The sequence below is a fragment of the Lolium rigidum genome, chromosome 1 (genome assembly GCF_022539505.1).
Source record: "Lolium rigidum isolate FL_2022 chromosome 1, APGP_CSIRO_Lrig_0.1, whole genome shotgun sequence".
In the NCBI taxonomy this organism is placed as follows: domain Eukaryota; kingdom Viridiplantae; phylum Streptophyta; class Magnoliopsida; order Poales; family Poaceae; genus Lolium; species Lolium rigidum.
This window is the reverse complement of record NC_061508.1, coordinates 79,050,248-79,063,780: the sequence shown is the minus strand read 5'-3', so window position 1 is coordinate 79,063,780 and position 13,533 is coordinate 79,050,248. Positions and strand designations below refer to the sequence as shown.

The following is a 13,533-nucleotide window of genomic DNA, read 5'->3' as shown; positions in this document are numbered from 1 at the left end:
CATTAGCACATAGTGAGATTTGCAAAAGCTACCGACAATTTTTTAGCCGTACTCGAAATGATAAATTTTTTGCATACTTGTTACGACTTCAATCAAACATGAAATTGTATGCACGCACTATCTAGATTTTATTCTTGTCATTTTTCATTAGTTATTTGACTCTAGGTCATATGTGCATCGCATATGCACTGTATATGCAGTGTATATGCATTGTATATGCATTTTTCTCATCTTTTTCTAAGTATCATTTTTATGAATTTTCTTGGTCTGTATATGATATGCAGTGCATATAGGATCTATAAAGATTTTTGTAAATGCATTGTCTGAAGAAGATGATTCGTTAGCAAGCATTGAAGAATTCTGTAACCCTACTGAGGTACTAAATTTTTTTACACTGCCTTTTTTGTTATGGTAACTTCAACATTTTGTATCCGACATCATGGAGGTTAACATTCTACAAAATGAGGCAGAATAAAATGTTTATTCTTTTTTTCAACATGTGAAATGAGGAGAACTATCTTGTTTCAAAATAAAAAGTTACCTTATTAGGGACAGACACATCCATGCCCAACAGCTCCATGTATGACATAGTCTGAAATCAAAGTAACACAATCATAGTTTAATACATACAGTCAATTTTATGTTTTCTCTGTAAGCATATAATGTTTTAAATACTAAACTGACCTGTAAAGCGGGATCCTCTTGACTGCTAAGGCAAATCATGTATTGCATTAACTGTGTGTACTGTCCCTGTACAATTTTAGGCACATTAATTTTTTTGTATTTTTAGCAGTGTATTACCATACTAAATTGTCTTAAAATACAAATTTTCAAAGCTACTTTGTAAGGCACTTGAACTTGGACATACAGACATATTCAGAAATGATGTAAGTAAGTACCATGCATATATATGTAAGGCATGTCAACTATTTTTTTATTTCTTTCTAAATGCAGGGGTATATACATTTTGCAAAGGGTTTAATTTTTGGGTTCCTTCTTAGGTATTTAGCTGCTTTATTTCTGGAGATTTTATTAGAAATCAGAAACTATTTATTTTCCTTTGGTTTATTGTCTCACTGAACCTCTCTGTTTGAGCTGTTAATCTGTTAGTACTGACAAAGCTTAGGGCTTGGCAACAGTGCTTGGCATGTCTTCCGAGTGCATATTTTTCATCTGCACTACTACGCTGGTAGAAGAGCTTGAAGTTATGTGCATATTTGTTACTTGTCTTGATTGTTGTTTCCTTAGGAAACTGATTTATTTCCATATTTGGATCACATGAATTTCACATAATCATACTGTTTCTTTAATTTTCCTGAATTGGTATTGTGTGTTATCTAACAAGTAAACCTTGTTTCTTGCCTGTTGTTTACTCAGGGTGAAAACATGATTGTTTCCTGGAAGAGATGGGAGTGTTGTGTTGCCTTTTCTTGCCAAGCAAGAAGATGGTCACGCGATGCAACGGGCAGGAGTGGTTGGGCTTTTTTTGGTCAAAAGCTGTCAGGGAACCAACCAGTACAAGCCAACCACGCCCAGTTTTCTGGAATTTTTGGCACAGGGACCACGAACAGCTGGCGGGTGTTTATTGGTGCAGGAAATTCGAGTGATGTCTAAAAAGAAAACACTCGGATGCCAAATAGATAGTCCCAACTACTAACAGCAAAACTCAAAGGGCTCACATCGGATTTGTCAAAGTATCTCTTGTGGTGCACTATTTCATTTCCCTCAAAGGTGTGTAGATTTTGAGCAAGAGTGGGACCTCAGAATTGTTGTGTGGGACAAATCAATTACCCTTGTGGAAAAGAAGGGATGATTCCCATGCAACCCGGAAGTCCAGTTCGAAACTTCTCGGCTAGGCCTTGCCAATATTTGGCAAAAGATAGTTCTCATTGGAGCACCTTCGATAACTTTAGGAAAATATTGTGAATTCCGGCCGCCCGAGAGGTCCAATATAGAAATTACTGTTTGACTTCCGGGCATGTACATTACACTAGGAATAGACTGTGTGTAAGGACTTTCTGATTTCATGTCTGGTTTTTCAAACCTCCGATGTTTTGAAGAGGTTCGCTATATGTAGAAATTGTATCTACCCTCAAGTTTACCACGACACCACGTACCTCTTAAAAGGTTGCAGTTCCAATCATGGAAATCATTTTCAGTGAGATTTCGTCGACTTTCATTGAATTTTCTTAATTCTAGTAGACCCCGAAATATTACCTTTCAGTCAAAACTTTCAGACATTTCAGTACTACACGGTAATTCAAAAATAATTTTAAAATATTTTTCAAATTTTTGAATACATAAATGAATTTTGAGAGAAAATTTCAGCAGTTTGGTCGAAATGAAAACTGAAATCACTGAAATTCACTACAAGTCAGTGATTTCAGTAGTGGCAGAAATATGTTCCTGTACACAAAAATTTGAAAAAGGAAAAGAAACATAGGATAAAAAAATGGACAAAGAACAAAAATAAAAAGAGTAAGAAAACAATCATAAAATCTTGAACCTGCCATGCTATGTAACTCTTGCTCTGGTTCAACCTCCAATCCTTGCAGCGTCTCATAAAATGAACAAAAAGAATCTCAAACACACCCTCTATCTTGAAACCTAACTTGGCAACTCAAACTGTCTGAAGATTCCAAGTGCTCTTTTGGCTTGAGAGAAACAAAGTATATCGGTCAGAGGCAGTTCCAGTTTCTCCCTGTTATACCGGGCAAAAGGCCAAACAGATATGGCAGCCTACCTGCAGGCAATGCTGCGGAGAAGGTGCATTTTTCGTAACATTCACGTAGGTTACGCGACGTACCTTTGAAATCCGCCTCGTCACCCAAGAATTCCTCATCATCATTCACATGGTTATATAATCGAACTGGCGGCCGAAATCATTGGCCGGGCACATGCAATTTTATTCCCTCGGCGCATTACATTACTGGCGCAAACGTAGAAGAAACCAACGGATAATATATCGCCTTCCCTTCCGCTGAAGCTATCTCGGAGACATAGAGATAGATGTATGTAATGTACTGGCACCTTGCGATAATGGAGGCGGTCGTGAACTGGCCTCGGCCGCGCGCGCGTCAACAATTCAATGTAACTTATATGGTCAATTATGTAGCGCTGGATTGAGGCCGGTGGAAGTTAGCACATGCATGTATAGCAAGAAACAGATTGTCACTCACACTGATTGAAATCCACCCAAATCTACGTACGTAACCAGCGCTAGTCCTGTCCCGGCACACATCATAAGTACACAGAGCTGCAAGGACAGTCCCAGCCATCCATTTCATCCTTGATCACTCAACTGTGTAGAGGCAGAACACTTTTTCGTTTTGAAGCTTTTGCTAATTGGTTTAGCGTCATGGCGATCAGGTGTTTGCTGCTCCCTCTGTCCCTGCTGCTTCTCGCGGCTAGCTCGGCCGTGGCTCAGCTGGAGATAGGATACTACAGCAAGTCATGTCCGTCCATGGAGGCGATCGTCCGCGAGGAGATGGTGAAGATCATCGCCGCCGCGCCCAGCCTCGCCGGCCCGCTCCTCCGGCTTCATTTCCATGACTGCTTCGTCAGGGTAAGTGCACATGCGCTCAACAACTCCTGGCTCCTGCATTCCGATCATCAGAATACAAGCATCTGCATGTACTGATACAATGTGAAACAATTTCAGGGCTGTGATGCGTCCGTGCTGCTGGACTCGACGCCGGGCAACACGGCGGAGAGGGACGCCAAGCCGAACAAGAGTCTGCGGGGGTTCGGCTCCGTGGAGCGGGTGAAGGCCAAGCTTGAGGCTGCATGCCCGGGCGTCGTCTCCTGCGCCGACGTGCTCACGCTTATGGCCCGCGACGCCGTCGTCCTCGCCAGAGGTCCCTTCTGGCCTGTGGCGCTCGGCAGGAGAGACGGTAGGGTGTCCGACGCCACCGAGGCCAGCCACGAGCTGCCCCCGGCCTTCGGCGACGTCCCTCTGCTTGCGAAGATCTTCGCCTCCAAGGGGCTAGACCTCAAGGACCTCGTCGTCCTCTCCGGCGCCCACACGCTTGGCACCGCCCACTGCCCGTCGTACGCCGACCGCCTCTACAACAGCTCCACCGCCGGCGAGGACGGCCTAGTCGACCCGTCGCTGGACAGCGAGTACGCCGCCAAGCTGAGGCTCAAGTGCAAGAGCCTTGACGACGGGACTGGCATGCTGTCGGAGATGGACCCCGGCAGCTACAAGACCTTCGACACAAGCTACTACCGCCACGTCGCCAAGCGGAGGGGCCTCTTCCGCTCCGACGCCGCGCTCCTCACTGACGCCACCACCAGGGAGTACGTCCAGCGTGTGGCTACAGGAAACTTCGACGATACGTTCTTCAGCGATTTTAGTGAGTCTATGATTAAGATGGGTAACGTCGGCGTGCTCACTGGAGCCGACGGAGAGATCAGGAAGAAGTGCTACGTCCTCAACTAGCTAGAGAAGCTCTTGTCAGAGGATTAATTGATGCCGCCATGTTGGTTCACACGCTGCAAACGTATGTTGGTTCGGATGCAGCACCACGAGAGGGTGTATACTTTTTCTCTATTAATACACATTTCGTTCATAAATACCTTCGTCGAAACAGCATGAACAGTTGTGGACATAATTTTGGGAATAATTTTTCTCATAAACCGAGCCAATTCTCTCTTCTTAAATAAAATGAATTGCATGTGCTTGCTTCCTGCCGTTCCTAAAAAAATAAAAATAAAAACATGAAATTTCTAAGACTTGAGTGGGCTGCATAGGATAAATGCAAAATTTTCTAGCCTTGGGCGAACCGTTTATGGGCTAACTTAGTGTACACATGATACTAGTTTACGATACCAACCCTAGAATGCAAATTTGGGTACATGATATATTTACTATTAATTTTTTTACAGTTTTACCTGCTTGATTCGGATGCAACCTAATGTATTTGTTTGGAAGTTAACAAAATCTGTTTTTTTTTTCTCACGATCAAGTCACTGTATCTAGATTAAATGAATGACCGTATAAGGGTCCTCTATAAATACATATGAAAAATGAAAGTACAATTAAACATAAGAATCTTTATGTCGTTCTTACATAGTAAAGTCTGCTAACGAAAGAAAATTTAGCTAAAATGAATTGGCAAGGCAGTAAAAATGTTACTATTATGATCAAGATGAATCAATTCAATAATATTCATATCATATCTTTTAGCAAAGGTGATTTTGCGTATTGTACATATATATATGGCTTTCAATATAAGTCCTCCTAATAACATCACAAATCTGTTTGGGGATTAGGTTTGTTGCTTGCGAAGAAACACAAAGTACAACTTCGAGTTGGTGTCTATACTTTACTTTGGGCCATATGGAACATACAAAATGACCACATTTTCAACATTGCAATAACATCCTTTATGCAGGTTATACCGCTGGCTATGAATTGGCTTCGTATGTGGTCCTACGTAAAACCAACAGAAAAATAAGAGGATTTGGCTAATAGGTGCAACCGACTGGAGATTGTTGCTCGTATTTTACATAGCCAGTGCAGCTGGCATTTTGATCGTAGGATAACATATTGCTTTTGTGTTATTTTAAGTTTCATTTAAGTTTTAGATGTTTGATACATGAATGACGCTGCGTGATTTATGATGTAAGCTCTTCTAAGACCTAAACTTTTATAAGGTAATAAAAAGGCCGCATGCATCGACCAAAGCAGATGCCTAGGCTATGTATCTGCTTGGAGAAAATTACCATTATGTTTAAGACATTGTTGCTCAATCTAAACTAAAGCTATGCAAGATTATTACTCATGATAATCATGCTGATATGACGATAAAGTTAGTTCACGTTGCTAATTTTGAGCTTTGCTTAGACTGTTGGTATAATTGTTTAGCTCTGTTGTTTTTTTGGCGACGAAAGTGTTTCCTTTGTGGATATCACTCATGCTACAATATAGAGTTTATCACACAGTAGATTTTCATAAGTTGTGATAAAATTTTATAAAAAGCCTAACTTTTGACCGAGTAAAGCGAGAGCCCTATCGATCATCATCGACCTAGCTCACCACAGATATATATACGCCCTTTGAGCCGCCGGTTTGGATTTTGTAAACCCTCCCGATAGTGTTCCATAAGTCTCATCGGCGTACGTGGAGGAATGGTTAGGTCAAAGAGGTAGTCTCATTGATCGTAGTAGCGGCCACACACGGCTTCCATTGGTCACAAATAGGTCATCGCCGGTGTCGCACATCAGACTCTTTCATGGACGAGAATATGTCCGTCTGTTCGGCTCCTCCACAAAAGGTGATGGAGCTTGCTGCTAAAAGTTGTTTCCCTTAAGAACATTTACATGAAAAATATTATAGGTTAGAGAAAAACACTCCCCATGTATAAGTATAGAAACTATTCCACGTTGGAGATGGTCTGGTGAATAATAAAAATCAAAGGCCGGCTAGAATCGGTTCCATCTGGCTAGGAACACGATATCACTTCCATTTTCTTTTAGCAACTACTTCTTTTATTAAGGGAGCGCCTACACCGAGGAATGGTTAGGTCAAAGAGGATGTAGCAAACGCGGGCGATAGCTCCTCTTCATGGCGGCACAGATATGCGCGACCGTCGCCAGGGAGCTTGCCAGTCGATTCAGTCAAGAGAAGCGGAAGTGGAGGGGTGCCTCTCTCCTCATCCGACTAGATTGGTTCCACGACGCCGAAAATTTGAAATGTCCGGGAAATGCTACGGGCGCCTAGGAGTTAATTCGCCCCCATCGGATTGAGATCACGCGGACGATGCAGACGACCTCGGGTTTCCTTATAATGATGTCAGTCTCATATTAGAATATACGTTTTACTAGGCAAGAGGAAAAAACGTGAAAAGATGGTACATGTTTAAATTAAGGAGGAAATATGCCAGAAAACCATAATCACCTCTACATTTTTTTGAACATATAATCACCTCAACATTTATTCTTAATCGTGCACCCAATACGACAGTATATGGTATACATGTACTCATACAATACAAAGTAGAGAAGATAAAGTGGCGGTACAATTCAAATATTTCTATCGAACCAAGAAATCAGCAACTGAAGGGAACAAAACCGATCCTCTCCGCGCCAACGTCATAGATCACCTCTGTCGACCGCTGTTGCGTGTTGCCGATGATGGAGAGGGGCGCACCATCGGGGTTCCCGACGAAGGCGAGGCACCCGATGGCTGGCTGGGTGTCGTCCGGGAAAATTAGGATCCCGTAGAAGTTGAGGTCGAACACGCCGCCGTCGCTAAAAATGAGCGACACCGCCGGTATGAAGATGGCGCTCTGGCCGGAGAAGTCATAGCAGGTGTCGAGGATGTCAAAAGCCGGCGCCGGCTTGTTCCCCTTCATGGTGAACTTGAACCTGTCGCGGAGCAAGGTGTAGGCCTTCATAGGGATGTAGGTGAGGATCGTGCCAGAGTCGAGGAGGGTGCCCGTTTTCGTGAACACGGTTGGTGGTACTGGCAGGACATAGCCGCCGATGTTGATGGACACGAGCTCCACGAAGTAGAAGGACGGGTACGCCGGCTTCTTTATCATCGCCGTGTACTGGACCTTGCCGGTGACCGGAGTGGAGCCAATGGTGAGGTACCCGGGCGTGGTGTTGAAAGACGGCATGCAGTAGGAGAAGGAGCCTCCAAATGACGAAGTGGTTTGTGAGGGCAACGAGAAATGGCCCCGGCCGAGACCCAGCAGCCCGTCGACTTCACCGAAGTCGCCGAGGTTGGTAGTGCCGCACCCGAACGTGAAGCCGGAGAAGGTGCGCGCGGAGGTGAATGTTAGCGTCTCCTGAGAGAGCGCGCCGGAGGTGGACGAGCCGTCGCCGTAGTGAACGGTGTAGAGGCAGGTGGTGCCGTTGCAGTTTCCACCGGCAACTGAGCACGCCGGCGTCCCGCAGGGCACGACGCTATAGGTTGAGGACTTGGAGGGGTCGAAGAGCGGGTCGTGCTGCTGGTAGCAGTGGCCCGTGCAGGGCTGGCACTGGATCCACGACACGTCGCTGCCAGTGTCGAAGATGATAGCGGAGGACTGAGCAGGGGTGCCGAAGCCGACGATGACGACGAACTCCAGCGTGTCCAGATAGGTCCCCGGCCGATCTGGGATTGTCGCGGATGGCGCCTCTGCTGGTGCTGAAGCCGGTGCGAATGAAACCGGAGTGATGACTGAAGAGGTCGACCTCTGGAGTACAGTGCTTAGCCGGGCATTGTCGTGGACGAGGATGTCGCGCTGGCGCCACGCCTTCTCCGACCCGCCGGAGCAAGCCGGATGGATGGCGAGCCTATTGCCAGAGGACGCTGCTGTGAACCATTTACAAATCACAGGTTAGTAATCGTGGACGCCTCACTCTGGTTGCCAATATCGCTAAGAAATCAAAATTTGGTCAAATATCATTTCGTTTTCAAAAGGAGGAACAAATTAAGCCGCATCTTCTGCATCAAAGCGATACATGCGGCCTTACTAGACACAATTTCAAATAAATTAGACAAAATTTAGTTGAAATAGTTCTGAAATGATTTCAAATTTCCTAGATTTTTTAGTTGGCCTGAATTTTTTCTCAAACTGAAAGCGAAACCTATAGCAAACAACTACATACTTACATTGTCTCTTTTCCCCGTGGACAATACTATAGACATGTAACAACTACATATTTATGCTTCCTTGTTTTTTAATTGATGACACTATCGAGGCTGATGAGTGGGTGCTTGGGCGGTCCCGTGATTGACGACGGAAAAATCGCCCGGGAACCCCCGCTCCCTCCAACCCTAGCCCCCACCACACCCTCCTCCTCCCGCCACCACCGGTGGCGCCACCGGGCGAAGCCTAGGTGGTGTGGCGATGGAGGGGATCTTCTTCTGTTGTGTCGGGTAGCGGCTCGGTTTGGATTTTACTAGGGTTTCGGGTGACGTCATCGGGATGGTGGATGCGGCGTCGCGTCAGAATAAGGGTGCTGGAGCTCGATCCCCATCTCAGCGAGGCCGCTTGTTGCGGCGTCGGCGAGCTGCTGGCCTGGTGTCCTCTCAGATCTGCGGATCTCGGAAGGGTAGTTTTTCCGGGCGCGGCCGACTTTCAACCCTGCCATGGAGTTAGTGGAGTCTGTTCAGGAGTCAGACGAGTGCTGATGATGTTGTCTTCCTCTCGGCCGTCCGTGGTGGCGAGGTGGGTGAAGGGGATGGCAACGTCGTATTCCTTTTTAGGGTTGTTTGTGTTCATCTGGTGGTGCGCGGTTGCCGCGTCTTGCAGCTTTTTCCGGCCGGCCTTGGTGGCGAGGGGAGGAGGCGGCTCGGCATGTCGACGCCTAAACCTGCCAGATGGTGGATCGTTTTGCTGGTGGTTTGGGTCCACTGCTCGGGGATCTTCGTTTGGAGGTATTGCTTGCTCTTTCCCACCTCTTGCCTGCCCGATGGTATGGAAAAAACTCTTAGATTTCACCCTCGGGGTTGGCACTCCTACGGTGTTCAAAGCCCAGTGTGGTGATGGCGGTGGCGGTGATTCGATGGTGTTGGAAGTTGCATTGCTTCTGGATCCGGTCCCTGTACTTGGTTGGTGACGACGAGGACGGTTGGCCTTATTGCGTTTTGGAAGAACGGTGTGTGGTCGTTCTTGCAAAATTCCAGGACCATATTGTATTTTCCTTTATTTTTGGAGTCTTTTGTAATCGGTTTCGCCAATGAATTCCATCAGTTGTTATCTAAAAAAAGAGTTGGTGCTTGGGCATTAGGTGAAATAATTCTGAAATGATTTTGAAATTTCCTTATTTTCTAGTTGGCCGGATTTTTTTCTCAAACTGAAAGTAGAAACCTAGTAAACAACTACATACTTATTCTTTCGGTGCAAATTTGGTAGATGTGTATGGTTAGTCATCCAAATATGTTCTACCATATAACTGTAATGCATGACAACATCATTGCTAATATATTCGGCAATTAGATAAATGTTGTGGACAATATGTTTAAAATATTATTAGGGTGGGAGCGACTTGCCCTTATTTAGTCGTTATGGCTATGTGCAATGACAAAGTTTTTAATGAAAAAGTTCTTCTCTCATGAAGGTTATCTACAGGTGCACATCCATGCTGGATTCATGGTCGTCTCTATAGCATGTGGATAACAACAATATGTGTATGGATATGTTTACACGGTTAGAGGATGTAGCAAGGGATATTTTAGCAAACATGAATGGCAGCGCGATCTGCGGATTAGTACTTCATCACAATAGGCGTCTATGCTTTTTTTTTATCCGTCTATGCATTTTCTGAGATGGTTACATGTATTGCTTCCTTTTTATTTTTATCTTTTTACTGTTGGATTTAACCGGCTATGTGTGCAGTATAATTATGCAGAGATTAAGTGTAATATTTAAAACTTTTACGTAATAAACTATCCTTTATTCAAAACTAAATACTTATATTATCTCTTTTTCCCGTAGACAGTACTGAAGACATGAAAACATGTAGAAATTACTCGATGGCCAATGTAGATTTCAAGAGAACGATTTATTCTCGTGATTACCACTTTTTAGTTAAACATACTTAGTTTACACGTCTGCCATTATTATATAATACTCTTTCTATTTCATAATATAAATGACACGTTTTGGTGAACTATTTTAGATTGCTAAAACAGACTCATATTTTAAAAGATAATAACCATGTCTTGCAATTTAACATAAGCTTAGCATAATCGCATTTTTCGATAAAGTAGTATAATCGCATGCATGGTAAGCATGGCAATTTCACACCCGCGCCTTGTCCTTAGTTACCTGGAATCGTAGTGTCCGGGTCATAGCAGTTGAGTTGGGCCTTAGAGCTGATGACGGTATCGATGCTGACGGAGAGGTAGCGCGCCGGCGAGGCCGCCAGAGCGCCGCCGCAGAGGAGAAGAACAAACAGGGCCAACAAGTAGTGCTCCGCTGGCCGTCGTTGGGTCGACACCATTATTGCGCAGGTCAAAGTTAATATATTGTCTCGTCCCGGTGTTTGAAGGACAAAGCGTCAGTGATTGGCATACTTATATAGGATGGCCAAGACTTACGTGGCATATAGCAGGTTCGACAAAGTGAAATACAAATGGGCGTTGGTTGCAAGAGAGCTGCAACTTGGCGACCTGAGCACAAACTTGGGTAGGGACGACGGCTACAAAGACATCACGATACGACCGATGCAATGGATCGACTGACATAACGTACATACATAGTCGTCCTTTTTTTAAGGTGTTGTCCTTTGGAAGGCGCGCCAACTAACGGCAAGGCCTATAGCGTTTGGATCCGATGGCCTCTATTCAGATTTTACTGGTTAGCTCTTACATCGATCCAACGTTCGCGGCGTCCGCTACCTCACGGGTCCTATCTTTGAAGTGCAGGCACTATGATGGAGGCTTTTTCACTGAAGCTGCCCATGTCTCGACAATTAATCATGCATGCTAGACTGATGGTGCGTCGTTGCCACACCCGTCTATTCTGGAAAAGGACTTATAAGACATTTTGAAAAACATTGGCGCTAGAACTATCTAGTTTTCCTTGTCTTTTGAAAACTTAAATTTACACGAGGAATATTACAGAACAAGCTCGAGGTAAACAGAGTTGTAAAAAATGCATTCTCATATACCGTAGTGAGCGAAATAAATACTACATCATGAGGCAATTATTATGATGACAAAATACTTGGCATGGTCAAGCACAATGAGAAAATAACCATCAAAACAAGGAATCAATGTAGTCTTGGACATATCATGCAAGTGATTTAGGATAACACAATGCAGGTACAACTAGTACAACTAACACCGTCCAGTGTGACAGCCCAGATAGCATAGTAGCAACATTTGCAGCTGCCTGTAGAAAGGTAGCAACTTCCATCTATAACTATTTATAAATGATTTTGTTTCAATATCCCCCTCTCCAAACTCTGGCTGCTCTGGGTGGTTACGAACTCCCAATATCCCTTCGTGGGCTAACTTACCCTCCAGTATTAGTGGTGGATTCTGGGTAGGTGGTGGGCGGGAGGACTCCAGCACACCTCATTTGTAAAGTAATAAGACAATCTTTGAAAATGAGATGATCATATGATGTTTAGTGAGGCATGATAAAGTGTAATTCATCGCATTGTGATAGAAATGTAATGATGACCTTTGGTATAAGATATGAATGAAATTTGTTATCCATTATGTCCTTGTGTTGTGAGTTTTTTATGTGCAGTGGCATCTATATTCCTGGTGTGTACAAACTGAGCAAACAGGTAAATAGAGAAAAAAAAGTAAGTGATGAACTATCTTTGAGGAAACAGAGACATGTACTATTGCCAAAATGTCGCCTCATTGGGGATGCTTTTAATCTATGTTGCCATAGAGGTCTTCACATTATATACACGATTTTGGCAAAGAGCCCTTTCTCCATCATCATCGGTTTTTTGAATTGTATCCATAGTGTCGCTCCATGCTGGTGATAATCACTGCAAATAGTTATAACGCTGGCTAACTAATATAGTGATATGTTGTTTGGTCATGATCTTCGTATTATAGGATTCGCCGCGCGTACAAGATATATCATTGTCTAACGGAAAAAGAGCATACGTCATTTGTTTGTTTGACAGGTAGCGGGAGAGCCTACCTTTTTTTATAGAACTGAACGGGAACACAAATCTAAACAAATATGGTAGATAAATCATAAAATCATTTAGCATAGACCATGTTCATATAAATAAGATCAAGTCGTAAGTACATTAACCGAGTGATACAATATATTGTTAAGATCGGTGCAAAATATAGAGAATTAAACTAACAACTATTTAGAATTCAGCCTTGCATGCGATGGAACATAAAAAATGCTCGGATGTCCTTCAATCTAACACTCTAGCAAAGCGAACAACCACCAACAAATCATGTACATCGTCCTGTTAACACCCTCCAAACTAAAAAATCAACATCTCAAGAAGCAATGCTATTCAGATGTAGCCGCTTGAGCTCAGTAGGCAACCATATCTTATTGTGAAAATTTGTGCCAAACCTCATTAGTTTGACATCTTGTTTCCAGCCTCAGTAAGCGTTCGTCCTAATTTCGTTGAGATGGAGATCAAGGCATTTTATGGGAGAGAGCGAGTTATAATGTAACACATTACTCATATCCACACTGACATGAAAATTTAAAATAAGAGAACAAATTAAGTATAGCGGGTACAAGAACAAAAAAAGGGCTTCATAGCTATCAACTAATCAACATCAGGTGAGTTGCATCATGTATGAATTGACAACTATTATTGTCATGGTAAAATTGGAGAAAGTTACCAAAATAATATAACACCATTGTGGATCCAGGCTCACAATAGGTTAAGTCCATGTAAGCCTACGCTTTTCACTGAAGTGGTTAAAATTTAACAACAATGAATTTTAACCTCAATGTATAGCTTCTTTGGGCATGCATAGCATTGAAGGAATCCAACTACTGCATACAACTACCTGCATCTAGATCAAGTTCTTCACTGCGCAGACAACATGTTAAACTTGCTGGAATCTTTCTCTAGAGGACAGCGGTACAT

General features: G+C 43.6%; 2 protein-coding genes across 2 annotated transcripts; one reads left to right on the top strand and one right to left on the bottom strand.

The window, feature by feature from the left end:
• Positions 1 to 3,358: 3,358 nt before the first annotated feature.
• Positions 3,359 to 4,441, top strand: LOC124676236 (peroxidase 1-like). Its single transcript, XM_047212315.1, has 2 exons — positions 3,359 to 3,565; positions 3,662 to 4,441. Exons 1-2 carry the CDS (start codon positions 3,359 to 3,361, stop codon positions 4,439 to 4,441), a joined length of 987 nt encoding a protein of 328 aa, XP_047068271.1.
• A 2,611-nt stretch (positions 4,442 to 7,052) lies between these two features.
• On the bottom strand, positions 7,053 to 10,941 carry LOC124676229 (aspartyl protease family protein At5g10770-like). Its single transcript, XM_047212304.1, has 3 exons — positions 10,767 to 10,941; positions 7,558 to 8,302; positions 7,053 to 7,371 (listed from the first exon to the last, which is right to left on the bottom strand). Exons 1-3 carry the CDS (start codon positions 10,939 to 10,941, stop codon positions 7,053 to 7,055), a joined length of 1,239 nt encoding a protein of 412 aa, XP_047068260.1.
• Positions 10,942 to 13,533: the final 2,592 nt, after the last annotated feature.

Coding starts and splice junctions, on each gene's coding strand:
- LOC124676236 (XM_047212315.1), top strand. CDS start 3,359: ATGGCGATCAGGTGTTTGCTGCTCCCTCTGTCCCTGCTGCTTCTCGCG. Junction 3,566..3,661: donor TCCATGACTGCTTCGTCAGG/GTAAGTGCACAT, acceptor AAACAATTTCAG/GGCTGTGATGCGTCCGTGCT.
- LOC124676229 (XM_047212304.1), bottom strand. CDS start 10,941: ATGGTGTCGACCCAACGACGGCCAGCGGAGCACTACTTGTTGGCCCTG. Junction 8,303..10,766: donor CCCGGACACTACGATTCCAG/GTAACTAAGGAC, acceptor GGTTCACAGCAG/CGTCCTCTGGCAATAGGCTC. Junction 7,372..7,557: donor CCGGTCACCGGCAAGGTCCA/GTACACGGCGAT, acceptor GCTCCGCGACAG/GTTCAAGTTCACCATGAAGG.